Source organism: Macaca thibetana, chromosome 19 (genome assembly GCF_024542745.1).
Source record: "Macaca thibetana thibetana isolate TM-01 chromosome 19, ASM2454274v1, whole genome shotgun sequence".
NCBI lineage: Eukaryota > Metazoa > Chordata > Mammalia > Primates > Cercopithecidae > Macaca > Macaca thibetana.
In genome coordinates this window covers 37,662,518-37,684,697 of record NC_065596.1, presented here as the reverse complement: position 1 = coordinate 37,684,697, position 22,180 = coordinate 37,662,518, and the positions used below count along the sequence as shown (strand labels likewise).

Below are 22,180 nucleotides of genomic sequence, written 5' to 3'. Positions count from 1 at the left end.
ATTTGGAACAGTTAAAATAGAGACTTAACATTTGGAACAATTAAAATAAAGACCTCACTCAGTTTTTCTGAGTTGCAAAAAGGGGGAAGGGAGTGGGAATAAAAATATTTGAAGAAATAAAGGCCAAACATTTCCCAAATTTGGGAGAAGGCATACACCTAAAGACTTGAAAACCTGAACAATCACGAAACAGGATAAACACAAAAAAATTCCACACCAGGGCACATCATAATCACATTTCTGAAGACTAAAGACAAATATTTTAAAAGCAGCTAGAGAGAAATGACACATTAGTAAAGGAGAACAACAGTTCAAATGGAAGCAGATTTCTCATTTAAAACCAGAGGCCACAGGAATTGCTGCAATGTTTTTCAAGTTTTCCAAAAGAAAAGACTTGTCAACCATGAATCCTATACCACACAAAAAATTTCCTTCAAGAATCAATAAAGATATTCTCAGATAAAAGAAAAAAAGAATATTTGTCACAGGTAGACTTATTCTAAAAGAATGGCTACAGGAAGTTATCCACACACAAAGAAAATGGTAGAAGGAGGCTTCAAGATGGAAGAACAATGGAAAGGGTAAGAAATACAGGCCAAGAGACTATTCTTGTTCTTTCAACAAAGTTTGACATTATGACATAGGACTAGAGATTTCAAATAAATAGGTTTGACAACAGAAGCAGAAATTATAACATCGTTCAATATGGTGCAGAGCACGTGGAGGGTAAACGCTTAAGACAATTATATTAAAAGAATAATGGGGCCGGGCGCAGTGGCTCACACCTGTAATCCCAGCACTTTGGGAGGCCAAGGCGGGCAGATCATGAGCTCAGGAGATCAAGATCATCCTGGCCAACATGGTGAAACCCCATCTCTACTAAAAATACAAAAATTAGCTGGGTGTAGTGGCAAGCACCTGTAGTCCCAGTTACTGGGAGGCTGAGGCAGGAGAATCTCTTGAATCTGGGAGGTGGAAGTTGCAGTGAGCTGAGATTGCACCACTGTTCTCCAGCTGGTGACAGAACGAGACTCCATCTCAAAAAAAAAAAAAAAAAAAAAAAAAAAAAAAAAAAAAAATTAGCATAAGGACATCTAATAAAAGTAACATTTCTACAAATCACTCAAATTGCTATAATGTTGACAACCAGCAGATTGTGACTAAGTTACATAAATACATTTTAATACATAAAGTAACCACTAAAATAATTATACCAAGAAATACACTTAAAAAAAAAAAAACCCACTATATTAAAGATGAGCTTGCTGTTAAATTAGGAATTAAAAAAACACTACAGACAAATCAAAACTGAATTCTTAAAATTGTACAGGTATCCAAAAAAAGGGCAAGAAAATAAAATATGCCCAAAACCAAACCAAACCAAAACAGAAAAAAAAAAAGGAAAAAGAGGCCAGGCCTGGTGGCTTACGCCTGTAAACCCAGCACTTTGGGAGGCCGAGGCGGGCGGATCACCTGAGGTCAAGAGTTCAAGACCTGCCTAGCCAACATGTCGAAACCCATCTCTACTAAAAAATACAAAAATTAGCCAGGCGTGGTGGCACATGCCTGTCATCCCAGCTACTCAGGAGGCTGAGGCAGGAGAATTGCTTGAACCCAGGAAGTGGAGGTTGCAGTGAGCCAAGATCACACCACTGTACTGGAGCCTAGGCAACAGAGCAAGACTCTGTCTCAAGAAAAAAAAAAAAAAAAGAAAAACAAAGGAAAAAAATGATAGATTTAGCGCAACATATCAATAGCCACTTTAAAGATAAATGGTTTAATATAACAACTAAGAGAGATTTTCAAAGTGAAAAAGAAAAAGAGCAAGACCCAACTATATATTGTCTACATAAGATTTACTGCAAATGTAATGATGTAGGCAGGTTGAAAATAAAAGAAATGGACAAAGATAAGCCATGCAAACATTAACTTTTGTTTTTTCTTTTTTTTCTGAGACGGGGTCTTGTTCTGTCACCCAGGCTGGAGTGCAGTGGCACCATCTCGGCTCACTGCAAGCTCCACCTCCCGAGTTCATGCCATTCTTCTGCCTCAGCCTCCTGAGTAGCTGGGACTACAGGCATCCGCCACCACGCCCGGCTAATTTTTTGTATTTTTAGTAGAGACGGGGTTTCACCATGTTAGCCAGGATGGTCTTGATCTCCTGACCTAGTGATCCGCCCGCCTCGGCCTCCCAAAGTGCTGGGATTACAGATGTGAGCCACCACGCTGGGCCTCAAACATTAACTTTTAACAATGCAGCAGTTATATCTTGTATTAGTATAAGAGAAAATATACTTCAGAGCTCAGAAAATCAAAATGGTCAAAGAAGAAAGTTTCATAATGATAAGAGGGTCAATACATGAAGAAGATATAATAATCATAAATGCATAAGCACCGAACAAGGGAACATTCAAATATATGAAGGAAAAAGTGATAGAACTGAAAGGACAAATTAAAAATTCCACAATTATAGTTGGAGACTTCTTTTAGCATTCTTCTTTTAGCAAAATATTAGACAAAAAATAAGGAAAATATAGAAAGTCTGAATAACATCATTAATCAACAGGATCCATAAACACAGAATATTTTACCAAACACCACCAGAATATACATCCTTTTTACAAGTAACTGTGGAATACTCAACAAGCATGTTGTTTATGGTTTCTTGTTTATGGGCCCAAAACAAACTTCAACAAATACAAATGTTTTCAAATTAAACGAGCTTGTGCTCAGGCCAAATGTGAAACTAAAAATAACAAAATGATAACAGGAATATTTTAAATACTTGGGAATGAAAGAGCATACTTTTCTTTTTTTCTTTTTCTTTTCTTTTCTTTTCTTTTTTTTTTTTTTTTTTTGAGATGGAATCTTGCTCTGTCGCCAGGCTGGAGTGCAGTGGTGCGATCTCAGCTCACTGCACCCTCCACCTCCCGGGTTCGAGGGATTCTTCTGTCTCAGCCTTCCGAGTAGCTGGGATTACAGGAGCACACCAGCACGCCCAGCTAATTTTTGTATTTTTAGTAGAGATGGGGTTTCACCATGTTGGCCAGGATGGTCTCCGTCTCTTGACCTCGTGATCTGCCTGCCTCAGCCTCCCAAAGTGCTGGTGTTACAGGCGTGAGCCACCGCGCCCGGCTGAAAGAGCACACTTTAAATAACCCATGTATCACAGATAATTCCTTAAATGGAATCAGGAAATAGTTAAGCTGAATGAAAATATAATTACAATATAGGAAAATGTAAGATGGAGATCAAACAGTGCTGAGTTTAGCTTATAAAACTAAATGCTTACATTAGAATAAAATAATGATAATCTAAGCTCCCACTTCAAGAAACTACAAACAGCAATATACAACCAAAACAAGCAGAAAAAGAAAATAATGACGATCAGAATAGAAATCAAAGACAGAACACATAGAAAATCAATGACACAGAAAACTGGTTCTTTGAAATAGTCAATAAAATTTATAAACATCTAAGATGAACAAAGACAAAGAAAGAAGACACATAACCACTATTAGGAATAAAACAAAGGATACAACTACAGAACGTTGTGTCATGAAGGGAATAATAAGGGAATGCTTCAAATAAATAACTCCGCAAATTTAAATTAGAAAACTTAGATGAAATGAAACAATTCCTCAAAAAGAATAGTCTATCAAAACCCACCCCATATGAAATACTTGGAGTACCTATTAAGTTGAATGACTATGTAATTCAAATCTTCCACAAGAGAAACCTCCAGACTTAAATGGTTTCACCAAAAAATTCTACCAAATACTTAAAAGAAACGACACCATCCATCCTGGCTAACACGGTGAAACCCCGTCTCTACTAAAAAATACAAAAAACTAGCCGGGCGAGGTGGCGGGCGCCTGTAGTCCCAGCTACTCAGGAGGCTGAGACAGGAGAATGGCCCGAACCCGGGAGGCGGAGCTTGCAGTGAACTGAGATCCGGCCACTGCACTCCAGCCTGGGCGACAGAGCGAGACTCCATCTCAAAAAAAAAAAAAAAAAAAAAAAAAAAAAAAAAAAAAAAAAAAGAAACGACACCAATTCTACCAAATGTCATGCAAATAAAAGGGGGGTGGCACTGGAGGAAAACTTCTCAATTTATTTTGGGAGGCCAGTATTAGTCCAAATACCAAAGTCAGATAAAATGGAAACAAAAAAATAAAACTACTGACCAGTATTGCTCATTGTCGTGGTCCCCAACTCCCCTGCCTTCCGTGTCCTGACCTAGAAAATGCAAGGTGCCTCGACAGCTCTGTGACCCCGGACCAATTGTGTGTCTTCCCTGCAGGCTTAAATGTAAGCTAGGGATTGGAATGCCCGGGCACTGACAAAGTTACATTGTTGCCCGAAATACTGAGATCAAACACGTTGCTAAGCATGTAGAAACCGGCCCTGTATCTGAGCCAAGTTCCTTACGCCCTCTTATACTCTCTATAACCCAAACTTCTCATCGCAGACATACACAAGTAGCGCTTTTTGTTTGTTTGCTGTCCAACACAAGGACACACTGCAGCTCCCCAACCCCATATGAAAATTCCTCCGAGAAATGATTTGAACTGATTACCCTGGTGTTTTATGCTCCTTTCCTTGGAATTCCAACAGGTCCTATCTCAGGACTTTTTGAAACAGTCCCTTGTGGGAACCCCTCTGCCACTTTTGGGGAAATTCCAGCCACATTATTTGGCCAGATGGAATACTCATGATTTCAGATACAAAATTTCTCAGTAAAATACTAGCAAATGGAATGTTGTAATTAAAAGAAATCATATTCCAATTAGCCAGGCGTGGTGGCACGTGACTGCAGTCCAAGCTATTTGGCAGGCTGAAGCAGGAGAATCGCTTGAACCTGGGAAGCACAGGTTGCAGTGAGCTTAGATCGTGCCACTGTACTCCAGCCTGGGTGACAGAGGGAGGCTTCATCTCAAAAAAAAAAAAAAATTATATTCTATGACCTGATGGGGTTTATTCCAGGAGTACAAGGCTGGCCTACATTCAAAAATTGGCTGGGCACGGTGGCTCACGCCTGTAACTCCAGTACTTTGGGAGGCTGAGGTGGGTGGATCCTTTGAGGTTGGGAGTTCGAGACTAGCCTGGCCAACATGGTGAAACCCCATCTCTACTAAAAATTCAAAAATTAGCTGGGCATAGTGGTGTACGCCTGTAGTTCCAGCTACTCAGGAGGCTGAGGCAAGAGAATTACTTGAACCTGGGAGGCGGAGGTTGCAGTGAGCCGAGATTGCACCACTGCACTCCAGGCTTGGTGAAAGAGTGAGACTTGGTCTTAAAAAAACAACAAAAAATTCTAAAATCAGTTAAAGCAATCCATCCTAACAGGCTAAAGAAGAAAAATTACATGATCATATCAATTGAAGGGGGAAGAGCATTTGGCAAATTAAATGCCCATTCACAATAAAAGCCCTCAGCAACTCAGAAGGGAAACTTTCTAAAGAACACGTACATAAAAGTCTACAGGTATCATACTTCACGGTCTACACGGAATGCTTTCTCCCAAACATCAAGAAAAAGGCAAGTACGTCCTCTTTCAACACTTCTATTCAAAATCACACTGGAAGTTCCAGCTAGTGCAATAAACACAAGAAAAGGAAATAAAAGTAATATAGATTGGGAGGGTGAAGTAAGATGTTTGGGCCAGGAGTGGTGGCTCATGCCTATAATTCCAGCACTTTGGGAGGCTGAGGCAGGAGACTCACTTGAGCTCAGGAGTTTGAGACCAGTCTGGCAACATGGTGAAACCTCATCTCTACAAAACATACAAAAATTAGTTGGGCATAGTGAAGTGTGCCGGTAATCCCAGCTACTCAAGAGGCTGAGGGTAAAAAGTGCTTGAACCTGACAGGCAGAGGTTGCAGTGAGCCAAGATCGTACCACTGTACTCCAGCTTAGGTGACAGAGCAAGAGTCTCAAAAAAAGAGAAATAAGAAATAAGATGTTTGCTAATAACATTAATATTTATAAGGAAGAAAATCCTAAGAAAGCTATCAAAAAATGTTGCTAGAACTATTGACTTCAGCAAAGTCACAGTATACATATAAAAATTATAATTTATATATTTCTCTATAATTGCAAGTACCAAGTGCAAACTGAAATTTAAAACTCAATACAGGCTGGGCACAGTGGCTCACGCCTGTAATCCCAGCACTTTGGGAGGCTGAGACGGGCGGATCACGAGGTCAGGAGATCGAGACCATCCTGGCTAACACGGTGAAACCCCGTCTCTACTAAAAATACAAAAAATTAGCCGGGTGCGGTGGTGGGCACCTGTAGTCCCAGCTACATGGGAGGCTGAGGCAGGAGAACGGTGTGAACCTGGGAGGCGGAGCTTGCAGTGAGCCGAGATTGCGCCAGTGCACTCCAGCCTGGGTGACAGAGTGAGACTCCGTCTCAAAAAAATAAAAAATAAAAATAAAACTCAATACAACATATAATGGCCCCCTAAGAAACCGTCTAGATTTTTAAAATATGTCCATAATCTATAAGCTGAAAATTACAAAACGCTTATGAAATAAATCAAGGACCTCAATAAACAGAGGAACGTACCATATTCATGAACTGCAAGACTCAACAAGATGTCAATTCCCACCAAAATGATCTTTAGATTTAAGGTAATTTATATCAAAATCCCAGCAACATATTTCGTAGAGACAAACATGCAATATATATGCAAAGCCAAAGGAAAAAACTGATATGAAAGCCAAATCAATTTTTATTTTTTATTTTTATTATTTATTTTTTGAGGCAGAGTCTCGCTCTGTCACCCAGGCTGGAGTGCAGTGGCACCATCTCGGCTCAATGCAACCTCCGCCTCCCGGGTTCAAACAATTCTTCTGCCTCAGCCTCCCAAGCAGCTGGGATTACAGGCACCTGCCACCTTGCCTGGCTAGGTTTTGTATTTTTTTTTAAGAGATGAGGTTTCACCATGTTGGCCAGGCTGGTCTTGAACTTATGACCTCACGTGATCTGCCCACCTCGGCCTCTGAAAGTGTTGGGATTACAGGCATGAGTCACCGCGCCCGGCCCCAAATCGATTTTTAAAAAGAACAAAGAGTGAGGAATAAGTTTATCCTATTTTAAAATTTACTAGCTAGCAACAGTAATCAAAATAGAGTGGTACTGGCATAGGTTTAGGCTCAAAGACTAGTGGCATAATATAGAGAACCCAGAAATAGACCAATATGAATATACTTAAATTTTGCTACGGTGTAAAAGCAATTCAATAGAGGCAGAATAGTCTTTTCAACAAATGGAGCTTAAAAAAATTCATGGGCAACAACAAAAGACACTCAACTACGGTTCATACTGTAATACAAACATTAACATGGATCAGATTCAAATGTAGAAGATAAGATTTGTAAGAGGAAATACGATAGAAAATATTAAGGACCTAAAACCTGGTGAGGAGTTCTTAGACATGACATAAAAAGGACAAGGAGGGGCCGGGCGCGGTGGCTCACGCCTGTAATCCCAGCACTTTGGGAGGCCGAGGCGGGCGGATCACAAGGTCAGGAGATCGAGACCATGGTGAAACCCCGTCTCTACTAAAAATACAAAAAATTAGCCGGGCGCAGTGGCGGGCGCCTGTAGTCCCAGCTACTCGGGAGGCTGAGGCAGGAGAATGGCGTGAACCCGGGAGGCGGAGCTTGCAGTGAGCCGAGATCGCGCCACTGCACTCCAGCCTGGGCTGGGCGACAGAGCGAGACTCCGTCTCACAAAAAAAAAAAAAAAAAAAAAAAAAAAAAAAAAAAAAGGACCGGCCGGGCGCGGTGGCTCACGCCTGTAATCCCAGCACTTTGGGAGGCCGAGGCGGGCGGATCACAAGGTTAGGAGATCGAGACCACGGTGAAACCCCGTCTCTACTAAAAATACAAAAAATTAGTCGGGCGCGGTTGCGGCGCCTGTAGTCCCAGCTACTCGGAGGCTGAGGCAGGAGAATGGCGTGAACTCGGGAGGCGGAGCTTGCAGTGAGCCGAGATCGCCCCACTGCCCTCCAGCCAGGGGGACAGAGCGAGACTCTGTCTCAAAAAGAAAAAAAAAAAAAAAAAGGACCAAGAGATGTCTTCAAAATAATGACATGAATTAATGCAATACAAAATGGCTTTGCCTACAATAGAAAACTATGCATGTGGTCATTAAAGGGCTCTGAGGGCTGCGCACAGTGGCTCACACCTGTAATCCCAGCACTTTGGGAGGCCGAGGCAGGAGGCCGAGGCAGGCGATTACCTGTCAGGAGTTTGAGACCAGCTTGACCAAAATGGAGAAACCCCATCTCTACTAAAAATAAAAAATTAGCCTGGCGTGGTGGCACATGCCTGTAATCCCAGCTACTCGGGGAAGCTGAGGCAGGAGAATTGCTTGAACCCAGGAGGCAGAGGTTGCAGTGAGCCAAGATTGTGCCATTGCACTCCAGCCTGAGTAACAAGAGCAAAACTCTGTCTCAAAAAAAAAAAGAAAAGGCTCTGAAGAGGGAAGTCCCACTAGGACACCCCTCTCTCTCATAGCAGAGAGCTAGTCTCCTTTTTTTGAGATGGAGTCTCGCTCTGTCCCCTAGGCTGGAGTGAGTGGCACGATCTCGGCTCACTGCAAGCTCTGCCTCCCAGGTTCAAGCCGTTCTCCTGCCTCAGCCTCCCATGTAGCTGGCCCCACCACCGCGCCCGGCTAATTTTTTGTATTTTTAGTAGAGACGGGGTTTCACCGAGTTAGCCAGGATGATCTCGATCTCCTGACCTCGTGATCCGCCTGCCTCGGCCTCCCAAAGTGCTGGGATTACAGGCGTGAGCCACCACGCCCAGCCTCCTTTCTCTTTCTTTTGCCTATTAAACTTCTGCTCCTAAACCAAGTAAATAAATAAATAAGGCTTTGAGGAGTTCAAAGTGAATACATGATTATTTTTACTACTGTACAATATATATTTTTAATATGAGGTAATACTATCACATGTGGCTCAAAATCTAGTCTTAAAAATGTTATCAAAAAGGAATTCCAAAATGCTCTAAATGTGTATCATTTTAATCAAGCCTAAGTCCATGGTGACAACTGTGAAAGTCACACTTACCTACATATATGCATGCTGGCTTACGTGTTAAAATTCCAGTTAAAGAGAATTTTCACACACTGTTTAAAAAGATTAAAAATGACATTCCTTCTATGTGTTTGTTTTTCTGAGTTTATCACGATCTTTTAAATGAATTCAGCTACATACTGTATTTTTGGGGGGCCTTAATCTGACCTTTAGAAAAGTGAGGTGGATCTAACTCTCTCAAAGGAGAGGTAAAGAAGCTGAGAAACCACAATCATAGGAAAAAAACTAAGATGCCCGCCCAGGATTACTCTGTGCATGAACAATTACACTATCATCCCTATCCCAGGAAAACTAAAAAAAAAAAAAAAAAAAGTAAACCCACATCAAGAAAAAGTATGTGTATTGGGTAAAGACATCCAGTGAAAGTTTTTTTAAACAAGCATCTGAAGTGGACAATGTGTCCAAACATACATACATCCTTATCTCCTTATAAAAGTGTTTCATAACTCAAGCCTCCATATTTTTTATAAAGATGTATGCTCCTACACCTCAAGAGTGGAGAATGTTGCAGGACTAAGGAAGCTTTCACCAAATGTTTTCAAACCCTCATTCGTCTTAACTGTTCAGACACTGGGCAGCAGTGAATGTACAAAGAGGAAAAATAAAGGGGATGAGATTTTTTGTTTCTGAAACATTTCCCTCTCCCAAATAAAATAAAAAAGGGATGACAAATTGCCATAGGCTTGTAAGACAAGTCTAAAAGAAGCTGTGTTTTATTCCTCTTCCCTATATCTCCTTCTCCTTTGTTTAAATATCCCTGAGATAATATGTCACTGTAAACTAAGAAGAAAGATGTGGCTGAAGGTTTTCCTAAGTGCATAGTAACCACTGGGTCTCTCTCATGGGTGAATTCTCAGACGGAGAATAAGACTCCAGGCTGCTTCAATTTCTAACATGATTGTTCAGATGACAAATGATAATCTATGACAGGTTTTCTCAAAGACAGGATGCTTATGAAGTTTCTCTTCAGTATGAATGGCCAGATGGTAAGATGTTCCTTTCACCACAGATTTTCTTCAGTGGTGATATTCAAAAACTCTTTCCCTAATAAAAGTCTGTGGATGTTGACTGAAGTCTGTGCAGTCATAAAAGGTCTTCCCACATCTGTCACCATGGTAGGGTTTCTCCCAGTATGAATCCGCTGATGATGTGTGAGGGAGGAGCTGCGATTAAAAGCCTTTCCACACTCACGGCATTCATACGGCTTCTCTCCAGTGTGAATGATGGCGTGTCGAATAAGGTTTGCGCTCCGGCAAAAGGCCTTCCCACACTGGATGCATTCAAAGGGTTTCTCTCCAGTGTGAATCTGTTGGTGCCTCGTAAGGTGTGAGCTGCGGTTGAAGGCTTTCCCACACTGCACGCACTCATAGGGTTTCTCTCCAGTGTGGATGCTGAAGTGTCGAATGAGGTCTGCCCTATCACTAAAAGCTTTTCCACATTCTTTGCATTCATAGGGTTTTTCTCCAGTGTGAGTCCTTTTATGCAAGACAAAAGTGGAGTAGTGGGTGAAGGCCTTTCCGCATTCACTGCATTCATAAGGCTTCTCCCCAGTGTGAATCCGCTGGTGCTGCTTGAGGTGTGACCTGCGGTTGAAGGCCTTCCCACACTCCATGCACTTATAGGGCTTCTCCCCGGTGTGGATGATGTGGTGCTGAATGAGGTCTGCACTCTCACAAAAGGCTTTTCCACACTCGTTGCATTCGAAGGGTTTCACTCCAGTGTGAATCTGCTGGTGCCACGTGAGGTATGACCGGCGGTTGAAGGCCTTCCCACACTCAATGCACTCATAGGGCTTCTCTCCCGTGTGGATGATGTAGTGTCGAATGAAACCTGGCCTATCTCGAAAGGCTTTGCCACACTCTTTGCACACAAAGGGTTTTTCTCCAGTGTGGCTCCTGTTATGCAAGACGAAAGTGGAGCGGTGGGTGAAGGCCTTTCCGCATTCACTGCACTTGTAAGGCTTCTCTCCAGTGTGAATCCGCTGGTGCCGTGTGAGGTGTGACCTGCGGTTAAAAGCCTTTCCACACTCCATGCACTTATAGGGCTTCTCCCCGGTGTGGATGATGTGGTGCTGAAGAAGATGAGTGCTCTTGCTAAAGGTTTTCCCACACTCTGTGCATTCATAGGGCTTCACTCGAGAGTGAATCCGTTCATGCTGAACAAGGAGGGAATTCTTTTTAAACACTTTCCCGCATTCCTCACATTTATAGGAATTTTTCTCTTCACGAATCAAGGAATCTGTAACTGGTCCATGTGAATCACATTCATAGAGATCATCTTCTGTTGAAACTTGTTTTTGTGTAATCCTTGTACATATACCATCATCTGACCCCAAACCATCACGTTCAGAACTCATTTTCTCCAGGAGCTTCTCCCCCTGGGAGTCTATCCCTACTTTCGAGTGGACTTCTTGCAATTCAGATGGCCCACCTTGATCCTTGGCTTGCCCTAACTGGGAGTCTTTTGAGACTCCCTGTGTCAGTCGTTCCCGGAGTAAGACTTCCTCAGGCAAGGCCAGGTGAAAAAAGCTAGGCTCTGTGGTCTTGGGTTTTGTGTTGTCACCTGGAAGGAATACAATACACAAAAAGGCTTATTAGAGATGGCATTATAGAAGAAACAAAGGCCAGGGACAGTGGCTCATGCCTGTAATCCCAGCACTTTGGGAGGCCAAGGCAGGCAGATCACCTGAGGTCAGGAGTTCGAGACCAGCCTGGCCAACATGGTGAAACCTGTCTGTACTAAAAATACAAAAATTAGCTGGGCATGGTGGCGCACGCCTGTAATCCCAGCTACTCAGGAGGCTAAGGCAGGAGAATCACTTGAACCCAGAAGGCAGAGGTTGCAGTGAGCCGAGATTGTGCCACTACACTTCAACTTGGGCAACAGAGCAAGACTCCATCTCAAAAAAAAGAAGAAGAAGAAGAAGAAACAAGATCAGCATTTCAGTGAGAACAAGAAGATGAAACAGTACCCTCAGCCTCCCAAAGTGCTGGGATTACAGGCATAAGTCGCCATGCCCAGCCTAGAGTAGATCTTGGATGAGAAAATAATGCTGGGCACGATGGCTCATGCCTGTAATCCCAGCACTTGGGGAGGCTGAGGCGGGTGGATCACCTAAGGTCAGGAGTTTGAGAACAGCCTGACCAAAATGGAGAAACCCCATCTCTACTGAAAATACAAAATTAGCCAGGTGTGGTGGCACATGCCTGTAATCCCAGCTACTCGGGAGGCTGAGGTAGGAGAATCACTTGAACTCGGGAGACAGAGGTTGTAGCGAGCCGAGATCGTGCCATCGTACTCCTGCCAGGGCAACAGTGAGAGACTCCGTCTCAGGGGAAAAAAAAAATTGGGCCAAAAATAGGGTCTGCCTTACAGGACTATAGTGAAGATGAAGTGAAACACTACATATACTACGTTCGGCAGAAAGCAAGGCACTGAGTAAAAAATAAATACATGTTAGCCATAATTTTTTATCATGGGTTAGTGAAGTATATACATCTGGGACCTAACTTGGAAGTACTTAAATTTAAGATGTAAGAGGCCAGGCTTGGTGGCTCAGCATTTTCGAAGGCTGAGGCAGAAGGAGAGCTTGAGCCCAGGTGTTTGAGACCCGCCTCAGCAACATAACAAGACCATCTCTATAAAAAATTTTAAAAACTCAGCCAGGCACGGTGCACATGCCTGTAGTCTCAGCTACCTGGGAGGCTGAGGTGGGAGAATCCCTTGAGCCCAGGAGGTTGAGGCTTCCGTGAGCTATGATCACACCACTGTACTCCAGCCTGAGTGAGAGAGTGAGACCCTGTCTGAGGAAAAAAAAAAAAAAAAAAAAAAGAGGCTCCATGGATCCCAAGCACCCAGAGAGACCACAGTAAGACTGCCCGCAAAATTCAGAGGCAGTGTTCACTTTTCCATGTGCAAGCTGCCATGATCCCCACCTTCCCAGCTGCTGGCTCCTACCTGGATAGGAGCTTTGGGAGAGGTCTTTCTTAACAATCCATAGCTCCTCTCTGCGATCCAACTGGTAGATCAGCTCTGGTTCGAACAAAGGACAGCCTGTGCATGGAGAACGAAAGAGGACACAGGGAGTTAGGTTAGAAGAAAGAAACCTCTCAATCTGTTCTGGGACTTCAGGATGGGGAAGACCATGAAATGAAACTATTCTCAGCTAAGCAAAGAAAATGTTAAACTGTGACCATAAAACAACTACAAAAACACCATCTGGCTGGGCACAGTGGGTCATGCCTGTAATCCCAGCACTTTGGGAGGCCAAGGCAGGTGGATCACCTGAAGTCAGGAGTTCAAGATCAGCCTGCCCAACATGGTGAAACCCCATCTCTACTAAAAATACAAAAAATTAGCCCCAGCTACTCGGGAGGCTGAACCAGGGAGGCGGAGGTTGCAGTGAGCTGAGATCACGCCACTGCACTCCAGCCTGGGCAACAAGAGCGAAACTGCGTCTCAAAAAAAAAAAAAAAAAACAACAAAAAACCATCCTCATTGGCCCCAGAGACTGTAAGCAGTAGTGCTGGCTGTGTGACAGTATCAATTACTTTTAATCTCCATCCTACAAAAATCTCAACCCTGTTCAGACAAATTTTCTGAAGGGATTTTATAATTAGTCCCCATGGCAGGTAGAAAAGCCCTGGTCTCCATCATCTTGCAAATGGCAACCCTGATCATCTGTACTCTGAGGTAGGCAGGTGACCTATACCAGCCACTCCAAGGAGAGAGAAAGCCTTCATTCCAGGAAGGGCTAAATGAGGGAGGCTGCCACTCCTGCTCCCATGCAGCATCCCGGGAATTCTGTGAGGGAACCTGCCTAAAAACCTTACCAAGAGGAGAGAGCAAAGAGGCTGAGCACAGCGGCTCACGCTTGTAATCTCAACACTTTGGGAGTCTGAGACCAGCCTGGGCAACATGGTGAAACCCCATCTCTACTAAAAATGCAAAAATTAGCCACACCTGGTGTCATGCACCTGTGGTCCCAGCTACTTAGGAGACTGAGGTGGGAGGATCACTTGAGCCCAGAAGGCCGAGGTTACAATGAGCTGAGATCACATCACTGCACTCCAGCCTGGGTTACAGAGTGAGACCCTGTCTCCAAAAAATAAAAAAGAAAGTGGGAGCAAAGAAAAACAACTGGCTTGACACCCACCAACCCAGGAGCCAGCCTTACCACTAAGCTTATTCGGTGAGATAATATATTTCCTTCAGGGTTAAGACTGTATGAGCTGATCTGCACATATAGCCCAAAACTTTTCAAAATATAAGGGGGTAAAATACATAAGTACTCTATAGAGAAGTTAATGGCAAGGCAGTAGGACCCACAAAAACACAAGGTGGGATTCATCAGTCATCTCTAAGCAAATGTTCACTCATTTTTGCTATGTGCCTGGCACTGGGTTCAATGACAGTGCAGTGGAAAAGGTGAATCAGACCTTCCTTCAGCTTTGTCAGGATCATGCTCACCACCACCTCAGGGCCTTTGCACACGCCGGCCTGCCTACCTGGAATACTACTTGCTCCTCTCTCTTGTTCCTTCTAATTAACTCACTCTTTGGGTCTCAGCTCAAATGTCACTTCTTGGAGAGACTTTCCTGCTGTGGCTCTCGAATCCAAGTCCTTAATCAATATGCCACCCTGCCACAGAACTTTACTCCTAATAGTAAGTCAATAACTGATATACAATGTAACTATAACCTAGCGAATATGCCAAGCAATTTAAATGCATTGTATTTTATAAACACTGAATTAAATTTAGGCATTAGTTTAGAAAAGAAATAACATATTTGAGATAATGAATCTCCATTCAGGAGAAAGGTAAGTTTCTTCACTGATCTAAGGCTTTTTTTTACATTCTAAGCAAAGCACTACATTGCTACTCCTATGGGCCCGGCATGAAAAATTCAATTTTAGGATTTCTTCACAGGATGCACATTAAGAATGTACTGCAATCAGGACCACATTATACATGAAGAAATCGAGGCTCAGGCAGAGAAAGTGATTGCCAAAATCTGGGAAATGGCAAATGGCCAAGCTAAAATGGACACCTGAGTCGAGTCATCAAAAGCATCTGGCCAATTTAACCACAGAACTATACAAAGTTGTTCCAAAAAATGCTGAGTCCAAGTGTGATCCTGCTGATTATGAGGACAATGATTTAGAGAGCAGTAACAACAGTGACAGCAACAGGGGTCACAATTGCTAACCTGCACCCACCCACCTACCACAACACACTGTACTGAACCATTTGCCCTCACACTAGCCCTGTGAAATAAACACTATATTGCCCCCCCCTTTTTTTTTTTTCAGATGGAGTCTCTCTCACACTGTCGCCCGGGCTAGAGTGCAGCGACGCACTTGGCTCACTGCAAGCTCCGCCTCCCGGGTTCAAGGTATTCTCCTGCCTCAGCCTCCCGAGTAGCTAGGATTACAGGCACACACCACCATACCCGGCTAATTTTTTGTATTTTTAGTAGAGATGGGGTTTCATCATGTTGCCCAGGCTTGTCTCAAACTCCTGACCTCCTGATTTGTCTGCCGTGGCCTCCCAAAGTGCTGGGATTACAGGAGTGAGTCACCGTGCCTGGCCTGGCCCTTTTTATTCATGAGAAAAATTGAGGCACAGAGATTCCTTAACTTGCCCAGGAATACAGGGATCATAAGCAGTGGAGATGGGAGTGGACTCCTGGACACCAGACCCTGGTCTCCCAAGTGCTACACTCAGAGCAAATGCTGAACACCCCTGTGTGGTGCCAGAAGCCTCAGAACAAGCAGGCTGTGGAGGAGAGAGGGGAACATGAGTAAGAGAACTCAATCCTAAGTGAGGACTGGACCAGAAGGGGCCTTACCCAGAGACACGAGAAGCCCATAGGTCTCCAGCATCACCTCCTGATACAAGGTTCTCTGGGCTGCATCCAACTGTCCCCACTCCTCCTGGGTGAATGTCACAGCCACATCCTCAAAGGTCACAGACACCTGGAAAATTAAACAGAGATAGTAGTGTTTCCCTTGGAACTGTGGAATACAATTAGAACTTGTCACTCCAGCACTGCAAAAGATGCACAGTGATGCAAGAATCCAATCACCAAGCATCTCCAGAGGGCCATGATCTGTGCCAGGCATAAGGGGAATGTGGACACTGCCTTGGGTAAATTACAGCAGTGTCGGCCAGGCGCAGTGGCTCACGCCTGTAATCCCAGCACTTTGGGAGGCTGAGACGGGCAGATCACGAGGTCAGGAGATCGAGATAATCCTGGCTAACATGGTGAAACCCCGTCTCTACTAAAAATACAAAAAAAATTAGCCAGGCGTAGTGGCGGGCACCTGTAGTCCCAGCTACTCAGGAGGCTGAGGCAGGAGAACGGCGTGAACCCGTAAGGCAGAGCTTGCAGTGAGCCAAGATTGTGCCACTGCACTCCAGCCTGGGTGACAGAGCGAGATTCCGTCTCAAAAAAAAAAAAAAAAAAAAAAATTACAGCAGTGAAGAGAGAGAAGCTATGCAGGAAGACACTTGACACAGAAATAAGGTTGGGACAATCCTAAGTGGAGTGAGAGGCACAGACAGTCAGTGTGCTGGGACATCAGAGGAATGGGAAAGAATAATAACAAACAATAACACCAGTAGCAGTAACAACAACAGCACCTGAGTCTTACTGATCCTGCCTGTGAGCCTGCCTCACGCTAATGGCTTTACATGCCATGGTCAAGTGACTAAAAGTCCCCAGCTCAGGAGCCAGACTCCTGAGGTTTAAAACCAAATTCCTGAAATCAACACAAGCCTGCTAAGTGACCTTGGAAATCTCATTTCATTTATCTGAGCTTTGATGTCCAGGTCAATACAGCAGGGTTTTCCACTTCACCAAGAATAGTCAAAAGAGCTGAAGAAAAGTTGTAAAGGAAACATTGAGGCAAAGGGCCACAGCCCCTGAGTTCACCATCATCATCTCCACGTCACACTCAAGAGACTTGAGGTCCAGGACCTCTACTAGTCTACCCAAAGTCACATGTCTTATCAGAAGAGACAGAATTTGAACCCAGGGCCCTATGGTCTATATTCTCATCATGCAACCTGACATTCCTTCATTAGCAAAGTTAATGCACAGTTAATGAGGATGGGAAACACTGAAATACATCCATTTGAGCCACCCTGAAAATATTTTCAGGTTTTTTTTTTTTTTTTTTTTTTTTTTTGAGACAGGGTCTATTTTGCCCAGGCTGGGTTTGAACTCATGATCCTCCTGCCTTAGCCTCCCAAGCTGGAACTACAGACACATGCCACTGTGCTGGCGTTAGCCACTTGAAAATATTTTCATGGACATGGGCAGAGCAGCATAGTCATAATCACCTACCTCACAGAAGAGTCACCTGAGGTGGTGGCACCTGCCTCAAAGGTGGCAGGGCCTGGACCTGCATCTGCTTCCTTGGAGACTACTTCTGGGCCTCACAGATGCCCATTCTCATAGGAAGAATCCACAACAAGCTATCACTACCTTTTCCTGTTTGAGTCCTACCAGCAAGTATCCCTGAGGTCAGGTTACTTCAGGAGCAAGGAACAAGAGTCAGGTTGTAGCCATGAGAACATGGGCCCCTGACTGGCTATGATGTCTGTCCTGGCTAAGGAGGAAGGCACATCTAGCAAAAGACCACAAAATCTTGTGTCCCAAGAGTATAGGAGAAAACCACTCAGGAAACCACTGCGGAAGCCACACGGGTCCCCTGTGGACTCCTTAAACCACCAATATACCATTTTTTTTTCTTTTTTAGTCCACACAGTTCCACCAGTATGAAATGCCATGACTCCCATTACCCAAGACCACCTGCTAGAAGGAGGCCTGCTCACCTTGCAGAGTTTACTTTAGGTATCATCCCAGGCCTCCCTAACCATTGCGGGCAAAGAAGAGGGTAAAAACACAGGCTGTGACGGTAGACATACCAGTTGTTAGTTTCTGATACTTAAGAGCTACAGTGATGTAAGGCAGGTAATTGAACCTATGTGAGCCTCAAGCTGCTCTTGTGTAAAACAGTGATGACAAGAGAACCTAAATCTTTTTTTTTTTTTTTTTTTTTTGAGACGGAGTCTCGCTCTGCCGCCCAGGCTGGAGTGCAGTGGCCGGATCTCAGCTCACTGCAAGCTCCGTCTCCCGGGTTCACGCCATTCTCCTGCCTCAGCCTCCCGAGTAGCTGGGACTACAGGCGCCCGCCACCGCGCCAGGCTAGTTTTTTGTATTTTTTAGTAGAGACGGGGGTTTCACCGTGTTAGCCAGGATGGTCTCGATCTCCTGACCTCGTGATCCGCCCGTCTCGGCCTCCCAAAGTGCTGGGATTACAGGCTTGAGCCACCGCGCCCGGCCAAGAGAACCTAATTCTAAGGAGTTCAGGATTAAATGAGCTGAGGGTTAAATAATGCCTGCCAATTAGCCTTGATGATTGGACTCTTGATGATCAGCTGTCACTTTTTGCAATTATTTCTTTTCTCTTTGTTCACATAATATCCTAGACAAACTCAAACAGCAAGCTTTTTAAATATCGTCAGATTCCCTATACAAAAATGCCAGACTCTGGGCAAGTGTGTAACGCGCCACTTCAACCGGAATTGCCAAAAAAGGCACCTCCAAATAGGTGACATTTGGACAGAGGCCAGAAGGATGTGAGAGGGAGGCCCTGCGAAGTTATAGGGGCAGTGTTCGAGGTAAAGGGAAGTGCAAAGAGAAAGGCTGGAAAATGGAAGACGACTGCACGGTCAGGTTGGTGACTCTGAACAGCAAAGGACCAGGGAAAAATGGAGAGACAAGGTCAGGGGTGGTTGGCCAGGTGGATGAGGTAGGGGCTGGCAGGCAGCAGAGGAGGCTGGATTTAGGGGAAGTGTGATTAGAGCCTTGGAAGGAAGCATCATTCATCCTTCTACCAAGGACTGAGCACCTGTCGGAGGCCAACACTGTTGCAGGACTGCGGATAAAAGAAGTGACAAGCTACGACCACTTCTCTTAAATAAACGACGGCGACAAAGAAAAATCCTGTGGCTGTCTTGGCTTCCGCCTGCCCAGGAGGCCTCCAGAAGTAGCAGAGCAGCAGCAAGGCCGAAACCTCGTCCACTCACCTGCGCCGAGGCTGCCATCCTGGGACCCTGCAGCCCTAGCGGGGCCCAGGAATGCCGCGGCTCAGTCGACCCCAGCCCTTCTCTGTCCTGGGTGGGGCGACCTCGGCTGACTTTCGCACTCAGAGCCTCAGTTTCCCCAGAGAAAAATGCGCACAAAGCGGGCGCAGCGTCGGGGCTGAGGAGACGGAGGGCGGCTGTGGAGGTCTAGGCCCCGGCGGGAGCCGGCGGAACACCCCGTTAGGGAACAAGTAGGGGGTCAGGCTCCCGCCAAGACGCGGAGAAGGGGCGTAACAGCCTCATTACCCTTCCCCGCTCAGGCCTCTGGACGCGCCCACCCAGCGGTCCAAGCCCCACACTGTTTCAGCGCCAACCCGGCTCACGGAGATGACGTCACGCCAAGAAGCGGAAGTCCCGCCTTCGCCGCCCAGGCCCGCAGAAAATGTCCCTGTCCTGGGCCCAGAGTCTGCGGCGGACGCAAGGGACGACGCCTTCTGAGTAAGGCAGTTTTTTCCTCACATCTACCGGGTGTGGGAACTCACCAAGCACAGCCGACTCCATGTAAGTGTGCACAAAGACCCCTGCGGCGTCTTAGGGCCGCCGCTTTACTACGAGCACAAGTCGGAGGGTCGAAAGGTCCTTTCTAGCTTAGGAAAATTGAGGTCAGGAGGCGGGGATATTCGCCCCGATTCAGATCATGGGCTGGGCCCAGAACTTCTGGCTCACTTTCCCTCTTTTAGGGAGGTAGCTCATGTAATCTCAGTGCTTTGGGATGCCAACACAAAATAATTGCTTGACGTCAGGAGTTTGAGACCAGCCCGGGCAATATAGTAAGATCTTACTTATATCTATTTAAAAAAAGAAAAAAAAAAGAGCAAGTCATGATGGCATACACGTGTAGTCCTAGACAGTGGTCAATGGGAGGCTGAAACAAGAGGATTGCTTGAGCTCAGGAGTTTGAGGTTATGGAGAGAGATGATGAGAGAAAACACACCACATAAACACACTGAGATGCCATCTTATACTGATCAGAATGGCTATTATTAAAAAGTAAAAAACCAACAGATGGTGTGGATGCAGGGAAAAGGGAATGCTTATACACTATTGGTGGGAATGTAAATTAGTACAGCCTCTATGGAAAACAGTGTGGAGACTTATCAAATAAAAATAGAACTGTAATTTGATTTGGCAATTCCACTGTTGGGTATCTACTTAAAGGAAAATAAACCATTATATCAAAAAGATGCCTGTACTTACATGCTTAGTGTAGCACTATTCACAGCAGCAAAGTCATCGAATCAACTTAAGTGTCCATTGACAGATGATTGGATAAAGAAAATGTGATAAATATATATATACACACACACACACCATGGAATAATACTCAGTCATTTAAAAAAAATCATGGCTTTTGCAGCAACATGGCTGGAACTGGGGGCCATTCTCTTAAGTGAAATAACTCAGAAACAGAAAGTCAAATATTGCATGTTATCACTTATAAGTGGTAGCTAAATGATGTATACATATGGAAATAGTGGAATAATAGACGAAATTAAAAAAGATGGGAGGCATTGCCGGGACCCCTCACACCATGGTGCTGCACTCACCCACACTATGGCCATGCCACCCCATTGGCACACACTTGCAGGTAGCCCCCCTGCACTGCCCAAGTGTGCACACTTGCTTGTGGCCTCCCCATCCCCCAGCCACAGTGCACTCTCTGCAGTCCCCACAGTGTTCTGCTGGAACACTTTTGCCAGCAGACAGAGAACACCTCAGCCCCTCCAGCACAGCAGGTGCTTCACCCCAAGCAGCCAGAGAACAAAGCCAAGGGCTTAGTCCCCACTCCCCAGGTTTACAGCATGCAGCTCAGGAGTGCTCAGCTGAGCCTTGGCCTGTGAAAGCACCCATAATTGAAACCATTCAACTAAACCCAACTTATACCACAGTAAAACCCCCAAGGGCATCAAATAACATAAAAGCAGAAAGCCCCATCCAAAGGACAGCAACTTCAAAGAGTCAAGGAACATCAGCCCACACAGATGGGAAAGAACCAGTGCAAGATTTCTGGCAACTCTAAAAGTCTCCAAACGACTGCATTAGCTCTCCAGCGATGGTTTGTAACCATGCTTAAATGGCTGAAATGACAGAATTCAGAGTCTGGATGGCAAGGAAGGAAAAATCCAAGGAAACCAATAAAGCAATCCAAGCATTTAAATATAACATTACCATATTAAGAAAGAACCAAACTGGGCCGGGCACGGTGGCTCACGCCTGTAATCCCAGCACTTTGGGAGGCTGAGGCAGGTGGATCACTTGAGGTCAGGAGTTCAAAACTAGCCTGACCAACATGGTGAAACCCTATCTCTACTATAAATACAGAAATTAACTGGGTGTGGTGGCAGGCACCTGTAATCCCAGCTACTCGGGAGGCTGAGGCACAAGTCCCTTGGACCCAGGAGACAGGAGATGGAGGTTGCAGTGAGCCAAGGTCATGCCCCTGCACTCCAGCCTGTGCAACAGAGCAAAACCTTGTCTCAAAAAAAAAAAAAAAAAAAAAAAAAAAAAGAAAGAAAGAAAAAAGAAAAAGAAAGAGTCAGACTGAACTTCTGGAAATAAGAAATTAACTACAGCAATTGCAATTTCACAATGTAATCAGAAGCACTAATAACAGACTAGACTAAGCTTGGAAAATAATCTCAGAGCTCAAACACTACTCCTTCGAACCAATGCAGCAGAAAAAAAATAAAAAAGAATTTTAAAAAGTGAATAAAACCTACAAGAAATATGGGATATATAAAAAGACCAAACCTATAACACATTGGCATTCCAGAAAGAGATGGAGAGACAACAAGGAACCTGGAAAACATATTTGATGATACTGTCTATGAACATTTCCCCAACCACACTAGAGAGGTTGACATGCAAATTCAGGACAGTCAGAGAACCCCTGTGAGGTGAGATGATTTTAT

At 44.6% G+C, this 22,180-nt stretch overlaps 1 protein-coding gene across 1 annotated transcript; it reads right to left on the bottom strand.

Moving 5' to 3' along the window:
- Window positions 1–7,753: 7,753 nt before the first annotated feature.
- ZNF543 (zinc finger protein 543) lies at window positions 7,754–19,601 on the bottom strand. The gene is made up of 4 exons (XM_050772046.1): window positions 19,212–19,601; window positions 15,964–16,090; window positions 13,070–13,165; window positions 7,754–11,674 (listed from the first exon to the last, which is right to left on the bottom strand). The coding sequence occupies exons 1-4, from the start codon at window positions 19,227–19,229 to the stop codon at window positions 10,113–10,115; spliced, it is 1,803 nt and encodes a 600-aa protein (XP_050628003.1). The 5' UTR covers window positions 19,230–19,601; the 3' UTR covers window positions 7,754–10,112.
- Between the last annotated feature and the right edge of the window lie 2,579 nt (window positions 19,602–22,180).

Excerpts from the sequence above, each read along its gene's own strand:
- ZNF543 (XM_050772046.1), bottom strand. Across the intron at positions 13,166-15,963 it reads TGGGCTTCTCGTGTCTCTGG|GCTGTCCTTTGTTCGAACCA; the intron begins GTAAGGCCCCTT and ends CTCCATGCACAG. Across the intron at positions 11,675-13,069 it reads CTCCCAAAGCTCCTATCCAG|GTGACAACACAAAACCCAAG; the intron begins GTAGGAGCCAGC and ends TATTCCTTCCAG.